The sequence below is a fragment of the Oncorhynchus tshawytscha genome, linkage group LG22 (genome assembly GCF_018296145.1).
Source record: "Oncorhynchus tshawytscha isolate Ot180627B linkage group LG22, Otsh_v2.0, whole genome shotgun sequence".
Taxonomy (NCBI): Eukaryota; Metazoa; Chordata; class Actinopteri; order Salmoniformes; family Salmonidae; genus Oncorhynchus; species Oncorhynchus tshawytscha.
The window spans coordinates 3,618,357-3,635,229 of NC_056450.1; the positions used below are offsets into that span (position 1 = coordinate 3,618,357).

Consider the following 16,873-nt stretch of genomic DNA (forward strand, 5'->3'; position numbering starts at 1 on the left):
CCGTGCACCTGGCAACCTTGGTTAGCGCGCACTGCGCCCGGCCCACCACAGGAGTCGCTGGTGCGCGATGAGACAAGGATTTGCCTACCGGCCAAGCCCTCCCTAACCCAGACAACGGCTAGGCCAATTGTGCTTCGCCCCACGGACCTCCGGGGTCGCGGCCAGTTACGACAGAGCCTGGGCGCGAACCCAGAGTCTCTGGTGGCACAGCTGGCGCCGACAGAGCCTGGGCGCGAACCCAGAGTCTCTGGTGGCACAGCTGGCGCTGCAGTACAGCGCCCTTAACCACTGCGCCACCCGGGAGGCCTACATTTGCTCTTCTGCTCGTATTTTCCCTATAAACTATGGCTTGACTTACTTTTAATATTACCCTAATAAAGTTTAGAAACGTCTGTGAAGGTTTGGTGTGGTGTGGCTATTATTAAGCTTTAGCTACGGCAGGCCTATGATATGAAGGCAGTGAGCTCCGGCGCTCCAACGGACTCCGGCAGTTGAACTTGAGTTGAGGAAGACTGTTTCAGGCCTACCAGAGTTACTCCTATAATCTAACAATATAATGCTCATCTTTATACAAAATATTCAGATAGAAAATGAACGAATTAGCCTTATTTTGTATGGATCTATCTGTATAGCAGACGCAGTAGCCATCCGACATAAAGAAACGCATGTGGGTGTCATAGCATGCCACCGCATATCTCTCTCTCTCTCTAACTCACTGGGGTTAGGCCTAATCTTCCCTTCCTTTATATAGGCTCCATATATTTATACAAATGTTTATATCATACAGTGGACACCGAAGCCTATAGGCCTATGCATGCAACACCCTGATACATGTTCAAATCTCTGAAAGCTGAACCGTGAGGTGGACAATTGTTGTTTTAGGAAAGTAGCCTACAAACCAATAAAGAAAATAGGCTGTACAGTTTTGCATAGGCTACACTTCGAAACACAAGGAGTAGTGTTTTTGTCATTTGTTATAGGCTGTTTTTAAGGAGACGTAAATGTGGCTCATTTGGCCAACATCCCTGGTTTATTGATGGCGCTGGCTGCACCAGGTCGGACCTGAATGTCCGATACATTTCCCAAATGTCCGGTACATTAAAATCTTCCTTTTCCTAAAGAAAACTCTGAAATTTTATATAGTTTTTATGAAGATTTTAGAATATTCGCATGAAAATCTGTCACCAATTGGATGGAAACCTAGCTAGTGTGCGTTGGTCCAGTGTCACTTTGATGATGCCTGCACATCATGGTTCACCAGCAGCCCCAAACATCGAAAGAATAAGCTACCAGCCAAACAAGCTTGTAAGAATTGTACTTAAATACCCCCTCATACTCATCTCTGTAATTCGTCTATCTATGTAATTGTATATGTATGTATGTAAAAAATAAGAACCACAATGGAAATAAGTCCCTGACTTTATAGTGCAATCCAGGTCACTTTTAAAAATATTTGTGTATATACAGTTGAAGTCAGAAATTTACATACACTTAGGTCGGGAGTCATTAAAACTTGTTTATCAACCATTCCACAAATTTCTTGTTAACGAACTATAGTTTTGGCAAGTCGGTTAGGACATCTACTGGTTGCATGACACAAGTCATTTTTCCAACAATTGTTTACAGACAGATTATTACACTTATAATTCACTGTATCACAATTCCAGTGAGTCAGAAGTTTACACCCACTAAGTTGACTGTGCCTTTAAACAGCTTGGAAAATTCCAGAAAATGATGCCATGGCTTTATAAGCTTCTGATAGGCTAATTGACATCATTTGAGTCAATTGGAGGTGTACCTGTGGATGTATTTCAAGGCCTACCTTCAAACTCAGTAATTTCAGCAATTTCTAAACGCCTGAAGGTACCACGTTCATCTGTACAAACAATAGTACACAAGTATGCAGCCGTCATACCGCTCAGGAAGGAAACACGTTCTGTCTCCTAGAGATGAATGTACTTTGGTGTGAAAAGTGCAAATCAATCCCAGAACAACAGCAAAGAACTTTGTGATGATGCTGGAGGAAACAGGTACAAAAGTATCTATATCCACAGTAAAACGAGTCCTATATCGACATAACCTGAAAGACCGCTCAGCAAGGAAGAAGCCACTGCTCCAAACCCGCCATAAAAAAGCCAGACTACGGTTTGCAACTGCACATGGGAACAAAGATCGTACTATTTGGAGAAATGTCCTCTGGTCTAATGAAACAAAAATAGAACTGTTTGGCCATAATGACCATCGCTATGTTTGGAGGAAAAAGAGGGAGTCTTGCAACACCATCCCAACCGTGAAGCACGGGGGTGGCAGCATCATGTTGTGGGGGTGCTTTGCTGCAGGAGGGACTACAAACCTGACTCAGCTACACCAGGTCTGTCAGGAGGAATGGGCCAAAACTCAACCAATTTATTGTGAGAAATTGTGGGAAATCAAGCCATTACAAAAAAGGGCTGTCACAGAAATGCCTTAAAGGCCCAATGCAGCCGTTTTATATCAATATAAAATCATTTCTGGGTAACAATTAATTACCTTACTGTAATAGATTTTTTATTCAAATGGGCAAAAATGGCTTTTTACCAACAACCAATTTTTGGGGGGAGTGGTCTGAGTGGGGAGGGGGAAACTGAAAACTAGCTGTTTTTGGCAGAGGTTTGGAAATCTCTTTGTTATTGGTCTATTAACCAATTTACCGCATGGTGATGTCACCATGGTAAGCTGAAACTCCAGCCTGTGCAAACCTGCTCATTAGAAGGTCCTGTGAAGATTGTATTTCCAACCAGAAACTATCAGGAAATAACCCTGATCAAAAATGTTTACACTGTTACATCAGCTGTAATAAGATACGAAAAACAGAGAAAACAGAGTTTTGACCGCACTGGCCTTTAAAGGGGACCAACAAAATAAAAGTTAACCCAAACCATGTCCCCATAGATAGACCATGTCCCCATAGATCAATCTAGGGATGTGCGTGTGTGTGTATATGTGTGTGAGTACCTCCGTGTGAGTACCTCCGTGTGAGTACATGCCAGAGTGCCTGCATGCTTGCACCTGTTTGTGCATCCGTGTATGGATGTGTGTGCCAGCATGCATGTGTGCGTCTATGTGCCTCTCTGCCTACGCTTCAACTCTGCTCCTGCATACCTTCTGCTCCACCTCCAGGAAGCGGGTCAGGTCGATGCTGTCCAGGTGGTCCTTGTGGTTGCTGTAGGTGAGCATGAGCAAGTAGAGATCACGGCGAGTCGACATCATCTTGTAGAAGGAGCAGAACTCCTCGAAGTCCAGGGTGCCCTGGTTGTCATCTGTGTCTGCCTCCTGGGGAGAAGAGAAGTCACAATGCCATGTCAGGTCATTTAGACATAAAGAATGGAATCCTAACTTCCACTGTATCGCAGTAGTTATACAGTTGAGGGATGATTGTTATTGCATCCATCAAGTGGCTAGCCTATAGATCCTAGACCAAATTATGTGTTGTTGTGAATGGAACGGTGTTGTGTATAGGATCACATTATTAAAAGTTCGCCTGAATAATATGCACAGCAATTAACAGCCACCAACACTCAGATAACTAGTCAGATGGAATATCGAGTTGTGTTTTGGTGATGTAGTGTGAATATGCGCATGCATATTGTAGTTAGGTATCTGCATGCCTGCCAACACTCATGGCTGAAATGGTTTTCTTGTGTATGGCCAGCTCCATATGTCTCGCATTGCTAGAGATGGACCTGACTGCAGAGTGATGACGTGGGTGCTGGTGGGAGGTTGGCCTCCATGCACAACACACACACTTGCCAGTTTTGATACCCGGCCAGCTCCCAGCTCTTCAAAAACACACACAAACTTTCAAACTTCCAGGTCTCATAACTTTCAATCAGCCAGATCCCTGCTCTACACTGATACACACACACACGCGCGCGCGCGCATAAACACACACACACACACACACACACACACACAAACACACAAACACACCCAGGTCACAGAGTGAATATGGGTTTTGGCACAAGTGAGGAACTGACACTTATTTCTCAGTATGACTAGGCAGAAACAACTGACACTCACACACACATCCACCAGGAGAGCTCCTGTTCTTCTAAATCAACAGAAAAGATCAATCTAGTCTCATTCCCACACATTCATTATGTAAAAGGGGGCCTGAGCACTTAAGCAGGTTACTACGAGGTGGCGCTTTAGCCATGTGGCTAATATGAACTAATTCATCAGTGTGTGGTGATTCTCGCTTCTCTTCCTCATCTCCGGTGCTTTCAGCTGCGATAAATCATTGAGCAGCTTGCCTGAGTGGTGGTGCCTCCGGCCCCGGGATAAAGAGTGCCTCACTGAAACAATGTACCTCTGTGTCTCAACACCAAACGGGCTCTCTGAAGTCAATCTTTCCAGGGTGAGAGGAGGAGAGAGACTCTTGATGCACTAGGCTAAGCTAGGCTACAGTACATCACCTCACCCCAGTTGGTGCTGGAAGGAGTCCTTTTGTAATAAAACGGGCAACCCCATTTCCTCTTTGACCAGAACCCCTATATAGTGCCCTACTTTTGACCAGGGCCCATGGGGGTTCCATTTGGGACTCACCCTAAGGATTGTTCTGAAAGCAACAGAGCGGCCTCTGCTCATAGGCCCAGTGAATCGGAACCAATGAATGAGATGACAGTGAGTCAGAATGGAGGAGATGCTATCGGTGTGTGGAGCTCAAGGGACTTAGAGGGGAGTGTGGAAGTAAGATAAGCCAGTGCTACGATCAGATTGACAGAATCAATAGGATCTACATTTACTGGAAAATTGCAAACATGGTCAGGCAAGGTGTTTTTCTTTCTCTTTTTTTCCGTTCCATTTAACGTTGCCAGTGATGGTGAACTCAGAATATAAGTAACGATTTGCACCCAAACGGTAGCTGAGACATGAGAGCTAGTCTATGAGAGTTTCAAAGCTAACTGGAAAATTACAGCAATGCGACATGTATCCTGAGTGGTGCAGCGGTCTAAGGCACCGCATCGCAGTGCTAGAGGCGTCATCACAGACGCGGGTTCGATCCCGGGCTGTATCAACACCGGCCGTGATCGGGAGTCCCATTGTGTGGTGCCCAATTGACCCAGCGTCGTCCGGGTTAAGGGAGGGTTTGGCCGGGGTAGGCCGTCATTGTAAATAAGAATTTGTTCTTAACTGACTTGCCTAGTTAAATAAATACATTTAAAAAACATAACACAGACTCTCTGACATGACCGCCTATGACTTTGCATCATAGTGCTAACAAGCCAAGAACTCTGTATACTGTAATATATATTGAAAGAGGGTCACTAATGCTTATTGCAATTGATGCATGTGCGCTGGTTATTATCCTCCTACTGGGTCAAGTCAACAGAGAAAAGCATACACAGGTTCCTCCCAGGAGTAAATAGGTTAAGCCAGCAGACCAGTCCACTATCCCGTAAACACACTCCTGTCTGACACGCACGCATACACACACACACACACACACACACACACACACACACACACACACACACACACACACACACGTCCAGACTGGTCCCTGGTGTGTTTACCGTGTGTTACCATGTATTACACCAGAAGCCATCTGCGTCCCTGAGCACCATATGGGTGACCCCTCGGTGGGGCGCGAGGCTTAGCGCGCTTAGCTACGCCACAGGCTGGGGTAAAAGAACAGCCACGACCACCAGCGCTAACAACAAGTTAACACGATAACACAACGCTAACTTGCTAATCCTCGCAGGGTCATGCTGTCAAAGAACCCTCTGGCTTTACTAGGCTACTATGTCATGGCTGGGAGTTTGCAGCTAATAGCTTAACCCTGAGTAAAAAGTCATGTATCAAGGGTTATAGCTCCATTCGTCTTTCCATGATCTTCTCACCACCACTTTTTAGGATTTTTGATTTTTATTAGGATCCCCATTAGCCAACGTCAATGGAGACAGCTAGTCTTCCTGCGATCTGACACATACCTGAAAATACGTTACGGACAAAAATACTTCACAATTTGCATACATTTAAAACATTATCATAGACATTACAAGCTAGGTTTCCATCCAATTGGCGACATATTTTCATGTTAATATCTAAAATCAGCACAAAAAAAACAAACATATTTTCCAACAAATTGTTTTGCTGCAGATACACTATATATACAAAAGTATGTGGACACCTCTTCAAATTAGTGGATTTAACTATTTCAACCACACCCGTAGATGACAGGTGTATAAAATCGAGGACACATTAGTAGTAGAATGGCCTTACTGAAGAGCTCGGTGACTTTCAAGGTGGCACCGTCATAGGATGCCACCTTTCCAACAAATCAGTTCGTCAAATTTCTGCCCTATTAGAGCTGCCCCGGTCAACTGTAAGTGCTGTTATTGTGAATTGTACAACGGTTGGGTCTAATCCTGAATGCTGATTGGTTAAAACCGCATTCCAGCCGGTGTCTATTCCACAAGTTCCCATCTGCTAAATATATGACGTTAAAATGGGTATTTACTCTGTTCCATCTGACTGAGCAATCCACTGTCTCATTAGCCCAGCTGCGCAATTTATAAACTTGATCTCCACTGTAAAGGGCACGTAGACACTATCTCACATTTCTTTTAGACTATTTAGTTGCTTTCAACAGCGGAGATTTAAACCTTGCTGTCTGTCTCTCTGACATTTGCAACATTGTTACAATATTCAAATTCAATCTCCAGCTGTCTCATAGTAATGAATGTGTCGAGACTCAGGATGAGACCGACAGGCAGGCGGCTTTTCTCAGCCATTCGAAATCATGAGTCAGCATCATTTTTATACAAAGAATATACAAAAAAATATCAATAGCAAACTATTAAAATTAAATGTATTTGTATTTGCAGTCTTTCCAGCTTCAGTTTGAAGGGATTGTGTTTTTTATTTATTTGATTTATTTCACCTTTATTTAACCAGGTAGGCAAGTTGAGAACAAGTTCTCATTTACAATTGCGACCTGGCCAGCTGGCTGGTTGGCTAGCTCCTCTGAACAACAGTGTCCTGACAGGAGAGCACATTTTCTATGCCAGCTGAAATCGAGCATTATTAGCTCATTGTTATGGATGTATCCAACTAAATGTCACTAGAAAACAGCTTAAACAAATGCAGCTACTTTTGTTATTCTGTCTGCCCTGTTTGAAGTGACTGCAAGTCTGATGTAGTTTGCTAGCTAGCAACAAGGGATAAGAACGTTGCCAGCCAGTATGGCAATAGAACATGGCGCGTCTCTGGCAACCGAACCGATAGAACCAACAACCAGCTGGCTTGGGTAGCAACCCTAGATTTGTGTCAGGACTGTATCTTGTGGAAGGATGAAATAGTATGAATAAATTCATGAAAATAAAGTTGAATGAAAATATGTAAATCATTATTTTAATGTGTTGGTAACCCCCGTTGTATGAAAGTGATGCCCTCGAAGCCAGTGTTTGGAGGATATATTGGCCAATATATTCTCCTAACACCAGCTTCTCTGGCATTATCATTTAAGTGGAAAAGTCTAGGAGCAACAACTGTTCAGCCGCAAAGTGGTAGGCCACACAAGCTCACAGAACAGGACCGCCGAGTGCTGAAGCACGTAGCCCGTAAAAATCATCTGTCCTCGGTTGCAACACTCAGTACCGAGTGCCAAACTGCCTCTCAATGTAACGTCAGCACAATAACTGGTAGTTGGGAGATTCATGAAATGGGTTTCCATGGCTGAGCAGCCGCACTGAAGCCTGTTCACCATGCGCAATGCCAAGCGTCAGCTAGAGTGGTGTAAAGCTCGCCACCATTGGACTCTGAAGCAGTGGAAATGCATTCTCTGGAGTGATGAATCACGCTTCACCATCTGGCAGTCCAACAGACAAAATGCAACAAAGCTCCTATGCAAAGCCCTCACTCTGTCACTCAGAAACTTCCAGTGTCTGCCTGCAAGCTGAAAATCTTTGCCTGTGCGTGTTTAGGCTACCTGCCCCTCCATAGCACAGGCTACTGTACTGACATTACAAGCTTGATTCAGAAGATAGAGAGAGTTTTTAATTAGCTAGAGAAGAATGGATTAACTTTTTCAATGCTACACTGAACAAAAATATAAACACAACATGTAAAGTGTTGGTCCAATGTTTCATGAGATTTTAAAAAATACATACACACAAAAATCCTATTTCTCTAAAATGTTTTGTGCAAATATGTTTCAATCCCTGTTTGTGAGAATTTATCCTTTGCCAAGATAATCAATCCACTTTACAAGTGTGGCATATGAAGAAGCTAATTAAACAGCATGATCATTACACTGGTACACATTGTGCTGGGGACAATAAAAGGCCACACCAAAATTAGCCGTTTTGACACACAACAAAATGCCACAGATGTCTCAGGTTTTGAGGGAGCGTAAAATTGTCATGTTGACTGAAAGAATGTCAACCAGAGCTGTTGCCAGACAATTTAATGCTAATTTCTCTACCATAAGCTGACTCCAACATCGTTTTAGAGAATATGGCACTACATCCAAACCAGCCTCGCAACCGGAGACCACGTGTATGGCGTTGTGTGGGCGAGCAGTTTGCTGATGTCAATGTTGTGAACAGAGTGCCCCATGGTGGCGGTGGGGTTATGGTATGGGCAGGCATAAGCTACAGACATAGAACAATTGCATTTTATCGATGGCCATTTGAATGCACAGAGATACCATGATGAGATCCTGAGGCCCAATAACGTGCCTTTCATCTGCCGCCATCACCTCATGTTTCAGTATGATAATGCATGGCCCCATGTCACAAGGATCTGTACACAATTCCTGGGAGCTGAAAATGTCCCAGTTCTTCCATGGCCTGCATACTCACCAGACATGTCACCAATTGAGCACGTTTGGGATGCTCTGGGCCAACGTGTATGACAAAGTGTACCAGTTCCTGCCAATATCCAGCAACTTCGCACAGCCATTGAATGGGACAACATTCCACAGGCCACAATCAACAGCCTGATTAACTCTATGCGAAGGAGATGTGTTGGGCTGCATGAGGCAAATTGGGGTCACACCAGATTTTTAAGGTATCTGTGACCAACAGATGCATATCTGTAGTACAAGTCATGTGGAATCCATAGATTATGGCCTAATTTATTTATTTAAATTGACTGATTTCCTTAGATGAACTGTAACTCAGTAAAATCTTTGAAATTGTTGCATGTTGCGTTTATAATACTATAAGCATAGTTATGTTTCACGTTGGATTTATTAACTACAAAAAGGTAAGACGTGTTTTTATTTCTGGTGCCACTCTGCACACACAAGCTTGTTCGCTAGCTAGCTCAAAGGATATTTAAACGTTCCTCCATAGAAGCCACTCCTCCTAGGTATAATTCTGTGTAACTAATTCATATAAGCCTTGGTTTCATGCATGTCAACATCAGAAGCCTCCTCCCTAAGTTTGTTTTACTCACTGCTTTAGCACACTCTGCTAACCCTGATGTCCTTGTTGTGTCTGAATCCTGGCTCAGGAAGGCCACCAAAAATTCTGAGATTTCCATACCCAACTATAACATTTTCCGTCAAGATAGAACTGCCAAAGGGGGAGGAGTTGCAGTCTACTGCAGAGATAGCCTGCAAAGTAATGTCATACTTTCCAGGTCCATACCCAAACAGTTCGAACTACTAATTTTTAAAATTACTCTCTCCAGAAATAAGTCTCTCACTGTTGCCGCATGCTGCCGACCCCCCTCAGCTCCCAGCTGTGCCCTGGACACCATTTGTGAATTGATCGCTGAGATGCCCTAAATCTCACACAAATCATCAAGGAACCCACCAGGTACAACCCTAAATCTGTAAACAAGGGCACCCTCATAGACGTCATCCTGACCAAATGGCCCTCCAAATACACCTCCGCTGTCTTCAACCAGGATCTCAGCGATCACTGCCTCATTGCCTGTATCCGCTACGGAGCCGCAGTCAAACGACCACCCCTCATCACTGTCAAACGCTCCCTAAAACACTTCTGTGAGCAGGCCTTTCTAATCGACCTGGCCCGGGTATCCTGGAAGGACATTGACCTCATCCCGTCAGTTGAGGATGCCTGGTCATTCTTTAAAAGTAACTTCCTCACCATTTTAGATAAGCATGCTCCGTTCAAAAAATGCAGAACTAAGAACAGATATAGCCCTTGGTTCACTCCAGACCTGACTGCCCTCGACCAGCACAAAAACATCCTGTGGCGGACTGCAATAGCATTGAATAGTCCCCGCAATATGCAACTGTTCAGGGAAGTCAGGAACCAATACATGCAGTCAGTCAGGAAAGCTAAGGCCAGCTTCTTCAGGCAGAATTTTGCAACCTGTAGCTCCAACTCCAAAATGTTCTGGGACACTGTGAAGTCCATGGAGAACAAGAGCACCTCCTCCCAGCTGCCCACTGTACTGAGGCTAGGTAACACGGTCACCACCGATAAATCCATGATTATCGAAAACAAGCATTTCTCAACGGCTGGCCATGCCTTCCGCCTGGCTACTCCAACCTCGGCCAACAGCTCCGCCCCCCCCGCAGCTACTCGCCCAAGCCTCTCCAGGTCCTCCTTTACCCAAATTCAGATAGCAGATGTTCTGAAAGAGCTGCAAAACCTGGACCCGTACAAATCAGCTGGGCTTGACAATCTGGACCCTCTATTTCTGAAACTATCTGCCGCCATTGTCGCAACCCCTATTACCAGCCAGTTCAACCTCTCTTTCATATCGTCTGAGATCCCCAAGGATTGGAAAGCTGCCGCAGTCATCCCCCTCCTAAAAGGGGCTGACACCCTGGACCCAAACTGTTACAGACCTATATCCATCCTGCCCTGCCTATCTAAGGTCTTCGAAAGCCAAGTCAACAAACAGGTCACTGACCATCTCGAATCCCACCATACCTTCTCCGCTGTGCAATCTGGTTTCCGAGCCGGTCACGGGTGCACCTCAGCCACGCTCAAGGTACTAAACGATATCATAACAGCCATCGATAAAAGACAGTACTGTGCAGCCGTCTTCATCGACCTTGCCAAGGCTTTCGACTCTGTCAATCACCATATTCTTATCGGCAGACTCAATAGCCTCGGTTTTTCTGATGACTGCCGTGCCTGGTTCACCAACTACTTTGCAGACAGAGTTCAGTGTGTCAAATCGGAGGGCATGCTGTCCGGTCCTCTGGCAGTCTCTATGGGGGTGCCACAGGGTTCAATTCTCGGGCCGACTCTTTTCTCTGTATATATCAATGATGTTGCTCTTGCTGCGGGCGATTCCCTGATCCACCTCTACACAGACGACACCATTCTATATACTTCCGGCCCGTCCTTGGACACTGTGCTATCTAACCTCCAAACGAGCTTCAATGCCATACAACACTCCTTCCGTGGCCTCCAACTGCTCTTAAACGCTAGTAAAACCAAATGCATGCTTTTCAACCGTTCGCTGCCTGCACCCGCACGCCTAACTAGCATCACCACCCTGGATGGTTCCGACCTTGAATATGTGGACATCTATAAGCACCTAGGTGTCTGGCTAGACTGTAAACTCTCCTTCCAGACTCATATCAAACATCTCCAATCGAAAATCACATCTAGAGTCGGCTTTCTATTCCGCAACAAAGCCTCCTTCACTCACGCCGCCAAACTTACCCTAGTAAAACTGACTATCCTACCGATCCTCGACTTCGGCGATGTCATCTACAAAATAGCTTCCAACACTCTACTCAGCAAACTGGATGCAGTTTATCACAGTGCCATCCGTTTTGTCACTAAAGCACCTTATACCACCCACCACTGCGACCTGTATGCTCTAGTCGGCTGGCCCTCGCTACATATTCGTCGCCAGACCCACTGGCTCCAGGTCATCTACAAGTCCATGCTAGGTAAAGCTCCGCCTTATCTCAGTTCACTGGTCACGATGGCAACACCCACCCGTAGCACGTGCTCCAGCAGGTGTATCTCACTGATCATCCCTAAAAGCCAACACCTCATTTGGCCGCGTTTCGTTCCAGTTCTCTGCTGCCTGTGACTGGAACTAATTGCAAAAATCGCTGAAGTTGGAGACTTTTATCTCCCTCACCAACTTCAAACATCTGCTATCTGAGCAGCTCACCGATCGCTGCAGCTGTACATAGTCTATCGGTAAATAGCCCACCCATTTTTACCTACCTCATCCCCAGACTGTGTTTATTTATTTACTTTTCTGCTCTTTTGCACACCAATATCTCTACATATACATGACCATCTGATCATTTATCACTCCAGTGTTAATCTGCAAAATTGTAATTATTCACCTACCTCCTCATGCCTTTTGCACACAATGTATATAGACTCTTTTTTTCTATTGTGTTATTGACTTGTTAATTGTTTACTCCATGTGTAACTCTGTGTTGTCTGTTCACACTGCTATGCTTTATCTTGGCCAGGTCGCAGTTGCAAATTAGAACTTGTTCTCAACTAGCCTACCTGGTTAAATAATGGTGAAATAAAAAATTAAAATTAAAATAATGCATGTCATAACAAGATGACTCCACCTTCGCTTCTCCCGTGCCCGTTGGAGTGTTGCAGCGATGAGATCGAAATTGCAGAGAAAAGGAGAGTAAAACACACAAAATATTGGGGCTTTCAGGACAACTTCTACCATGGCAAAAATGTATGGTAATTTTTTCTCAAATCAAAAGGGGTGTGGTTAAAAAGTGATTGAAGGGCCTCCCAAGTGGCGCAGTGGTCTAACACTGCATCGCAGTGCTAGATGTGCCACTAGAGATCCGCAGCCGGCCGCGACCGGGAAACCCACGGGGCAGTGCACAATTGGCACAGCGTTGTCCGGGTTAGGGGAGGGTTTGGCCGGCCGGGATGTCCTTGTTCCATCGCGCTCTAGCGACTCCTGTGGTGGACCGGACGCATGCACGCTAACACGGTCGCCAGGTGTACGGTGTTTCCTCCAACACCTGGAGGAGGAAACGGCTGGCTTCCGGGTTAAGTGGGCACTGTGTCAAGAAGCAGTGCGGCTTGGCTGGATCGTGTCTCGAAGGAACTACAGCTCTCGATCTTAGCCTCTAGCGAGTCCGTACGGGGGTTGCAGCAATGGGACAAGACTGTAACTACCAATTGAATACCATGAAATTGGGGAGAAAAAGGGAGAAAAAATAAAATAAAATAAATTTAAAAAGTGATTGAAATCAAATGGAACGACACAATTGCCTTTCCTGTAATACAGTTTCCTGTGACAAATCTGTCCGAAATGTCACAACCATCATGATGACACATCCCCATTACCACTGAGTGGGTAATTCGAAATGGGTTTGGAAAAGGTCAAGTGTGAATGCGTACTTTTGCGACATTCTTGACTGAAGTTGTTGAATGAACTCAATTTAAAGTAATCAAGACGTGAAAGCCACAGCCCTTTCTATTCACCATGACTGGGTCATTTAGAAAAAGCTGCCTCGTCATTTCTAAACCATACAGGGAGAATAGGCATTCACACACAAACTGAGCCGAGATATCTAAGAAATCAAAAGGTAATTGTCGTTTGCTTAGGCTTTATGGTTTCAATTAATGAAGCATATTGGAAACAAAGGGGCCGTCCTCTTTCATAAGATAAAGACTCACAAAATGTTATCTCAGAAATGAAAGTGCATCTCTGGTTTTGTACTTACTGTTTCAAAATATCCAGAAAATCAAGTCAAATTGTATTTGTCACATGCGCCGAATACCACAGCTGTAGACCTTACAGTGAAATGCTTACTTACAAGCCCTTTTAACCAACAATGCAGTTTTGAGAAAAAAAGTGTTCAGAAAGTATTCACCAAAATACATACATGTAGAATCAATTGTTTTGATCGATACTACGTGTGTAGAATCAATTGTTTTGATCGATACTACGTGTGTAGAATCAATTGCTTTGATCGATACTACGTGTGTAGAATCAATTGTTTTGATCGATACTACGTGTGTAGAATCAATTGTTTTGATCGATACTACGTGTGTAGAATCAATTGTTTTGATCGATACTACGTGTGTAGAATCAATTGTTTTGATCGATACTACGTGTGTAGAATCAATTGTTTTGATCGATACTACGTGTGTAGAATCAATTGCTTTGATCGATACTACGTGTGTAGAATCAATTGCTTTGATCGATACTACGTGTGTAGAATCAATTGCTTTGATCGATACTACGTGTGTAGAATCAATTGCTTTGATCGATACTACGTGTGTAGAATCAATTGTTTTGATCGATACTACGTGTGTAGAATCAATTGTTTTGATCGATACTACGTGTGTAGAATCAATTGTTTTGATCGATACTACGTGTGTAGAATCAATTGTTTTGATCGATACTACGTGTGTAGAATCAATTGTTTTGATCGATACTACGTGTGTAGAATCAATTGTTTTGATCGATACTACGTGTGTAGAATCAATTGTTTTGATCGATACTACGTGTGTAGAATCAATTGCTTTGATCGATACTACGTGTGTAGAATCAATTGTTTTGATCGATACTACGTGTGTAGAATCAATTGTTTTGATCGATACTACGTGTGTAGAATCAATTGCTTTGATCGATACTACGTGTGTAGAATCAATTGCTTTGATCGATACTACGTGTGTAGAATCAATTGTTTTGATCGATACTACGTGTGTAGAATCAATTGTTTTGATCGATACTACGTGTGTAGAATCAATTGTTTTGATCGATACTACGTGTGTAGAATCAATTGTTTTGATCGATACTACGTGTGTAGAATCAATTGTTTTGATCGATACTACGTGTGTAGAATCAATTGTTTTGATCGATACTACGTGTGTAGAATCAATTGTTTTGATCGGGGCAGCACACAATTGGCCCCGCGTCATCCGGGTTTGGCCGGGGTAGGCCGTCATTGTAAATAAGAATTTGTTCTTAACTGACCTGCCTAGTTAAATAAAATAAAAAAATCTGTTGACATTGTTCGCGTCCTGATTGGCACCCTATTCCCTATGTAGTGCTTAGGGCTCTGGTCAAAAGTAGTGCACTATATATTTTTTTTAATGTTTCAGTTCACCTTTATTTAACCAGGTAGGCCAGTTGATAACAAGTTCTCATTTACAACTGCAACCTGGCCAAGATAAAGCAAAGCAGTGCGGCAAAAACAACAACACGGAGTTACACATAAACAAACGTACAGTCAATAACACAAAATAAAAATAGAAAAATCTATATACAGTGTGTGCAAATGTAGAAGAGTAGGGAGGTAGGAAATAAATAGGCCATAGAGGCGAAAATAATTACAATTTAGTATTAATGCTGGAGTGATAGATGTGCAGATGATGATGTGCAAGTAGAGATACTGGGGTGCAAAAGAGCAAGAGGGTAAGTAATAATATGGGTATGAGGTAGTTGGGTGTGCTATTTACAGATTGGCTGTGTACAGGTACAGTGGTCGGTAATCTGCTCAGACAGCTGATGCTTAAAACTAGTGAGGGAGATATAAGACTCCAGCTTTTGCAGTTCGTTCCAGTCATTGGCAGCAGAGAACTGGAAGGAAAGGCTGCCAAAGGAAGTGTTGGCTTTGGGTATGACCAGTGCAATATACCCGCTGGAGCGAGTGCTACGGGCGCGTGTTGCTATGGTGACCAGTGAGCTGAGATAAGGCGGGGCTTTACCTAGCAAAAATGAAATAGGGTGCAATTTAGGACCAACTCCATTGACAGACTTGTCTGTAAGATTGTTTGACTGCTCATTATTTAGAGAGTAGTACGTCCCTACCACAACAAACCAATGAGACACACACAAATTGGTTAAAAAAAAAAAGGCCACAAAGCAGCCCTGTTGTCACTGATAACACTTCTCTCCCTCTCATTTTGAGATGATCTTTGTAATTCAGTGCTATTAAAGCTCCATTATTATTATTAACATAAAACTACGACTGTAGTGTACCTTGAACATCTGCTTGACTTTCTGGCGGGGTAGGTTGACATTGAGTTTGTGGAGGAGCTGCAGGACCTCGCTGATGCTCAGGCTGCCATCACCGTTCTTATCTGCCTCCGCAAATGTCTGCTTCAGCCACGTACCAATCAAGCAGGTGTTGAGGATGGATAACACACATGTAAGCACAAACACAGACACGGGTACTTGCCTGTTTAAACACAGTCTTGGTGTTCTATTCACTATCCACAGGTGTTCACATCGATTGATTGATTTATTGATTGATTAATCAATGAATCAAGTATCATCTGCAACAAATAGTTGACAGCTAGGGTGGTTCAGAATATTTAGAGACGGTAGCCCTAAGCTGAATTGCGGTTCAGAGCCCAAATCGTTCTGAAACAAGCAAAACCTTTTGATCTGTCACACAGCTCTCACTCTCTGCAGCCGAGTCTAATTTTAGAGCAAACCGTCTGTGTGCGTTCTGATCGAGACGATGTGATAGGTGCCTCCGGCAGCCTTCACCTGCCCTTCTTTTATCAGCACATCAGCCTTGCTGACATGCCAGCACGGAAGACTGTGTGTGTCAGTATGTGTGTGGGGAGAGAGAAGGAACTTCAGTGTGTGTGTCAGTCTGCGTGTGGGGAGAGAGAAGGAACTTCAGTGTGTGTGTCAGTCTGCATGTGGGGAGAGAGAAGGAACTTCAGTGTGCGTGTCAGTCTGCGTGTGGGGAGAGAGAAGGAGCTTCAGTGTGCGCGTGTCAGTCTGCGTGTGGGGAGAGAGAAGGAACTTTAGTGTGTGTGTCAGTCTGCATGTGTGTCAGTGTGTGGGTCAGTCTGCGTTATTACTTATCCACACTCAGAATCATCTTAACCAAGTATTGAAAAGTCCTCACCAAAAATGGTATTTCAATTCTTCTCCTGACCTGCACTGTCATTGACCTGTGGGTCCTATTTATTAGGCAACG

General features: G+C 44.0%; 1 protein-coding gene across 8 annotated transcripts in view; it reads right to left on the reverse strand.

Moving 5' to 3' along the window:
* plch2a (phospholipase C, eta 2a) overlaps positions 1-16,873 on the reverse strand; it is a 183,729-nt gene that overhangs the window by 53,593 nt on the left and 113,263 nt on the right. For all 8 annotated transcript variants that reach the window (XM_024401786.2, XM_024383760.2, XM_042303579.1 and 5 more), the window contains 2 exons: positions 15,919-16,048; positions 3,142-3,312 (listed from right to left, as the gene is read on the reverse strand). In XM_024401786.2, coding sequence (XP_024257554.1) covers positions 3,142-3,312; positions 15,919-16,048 — 301 coding nt within the window. The remainder of the gene's footprint in view (positions 1-3,141; positions 3,313-15,918; positions 16,049-16,873) is intronic.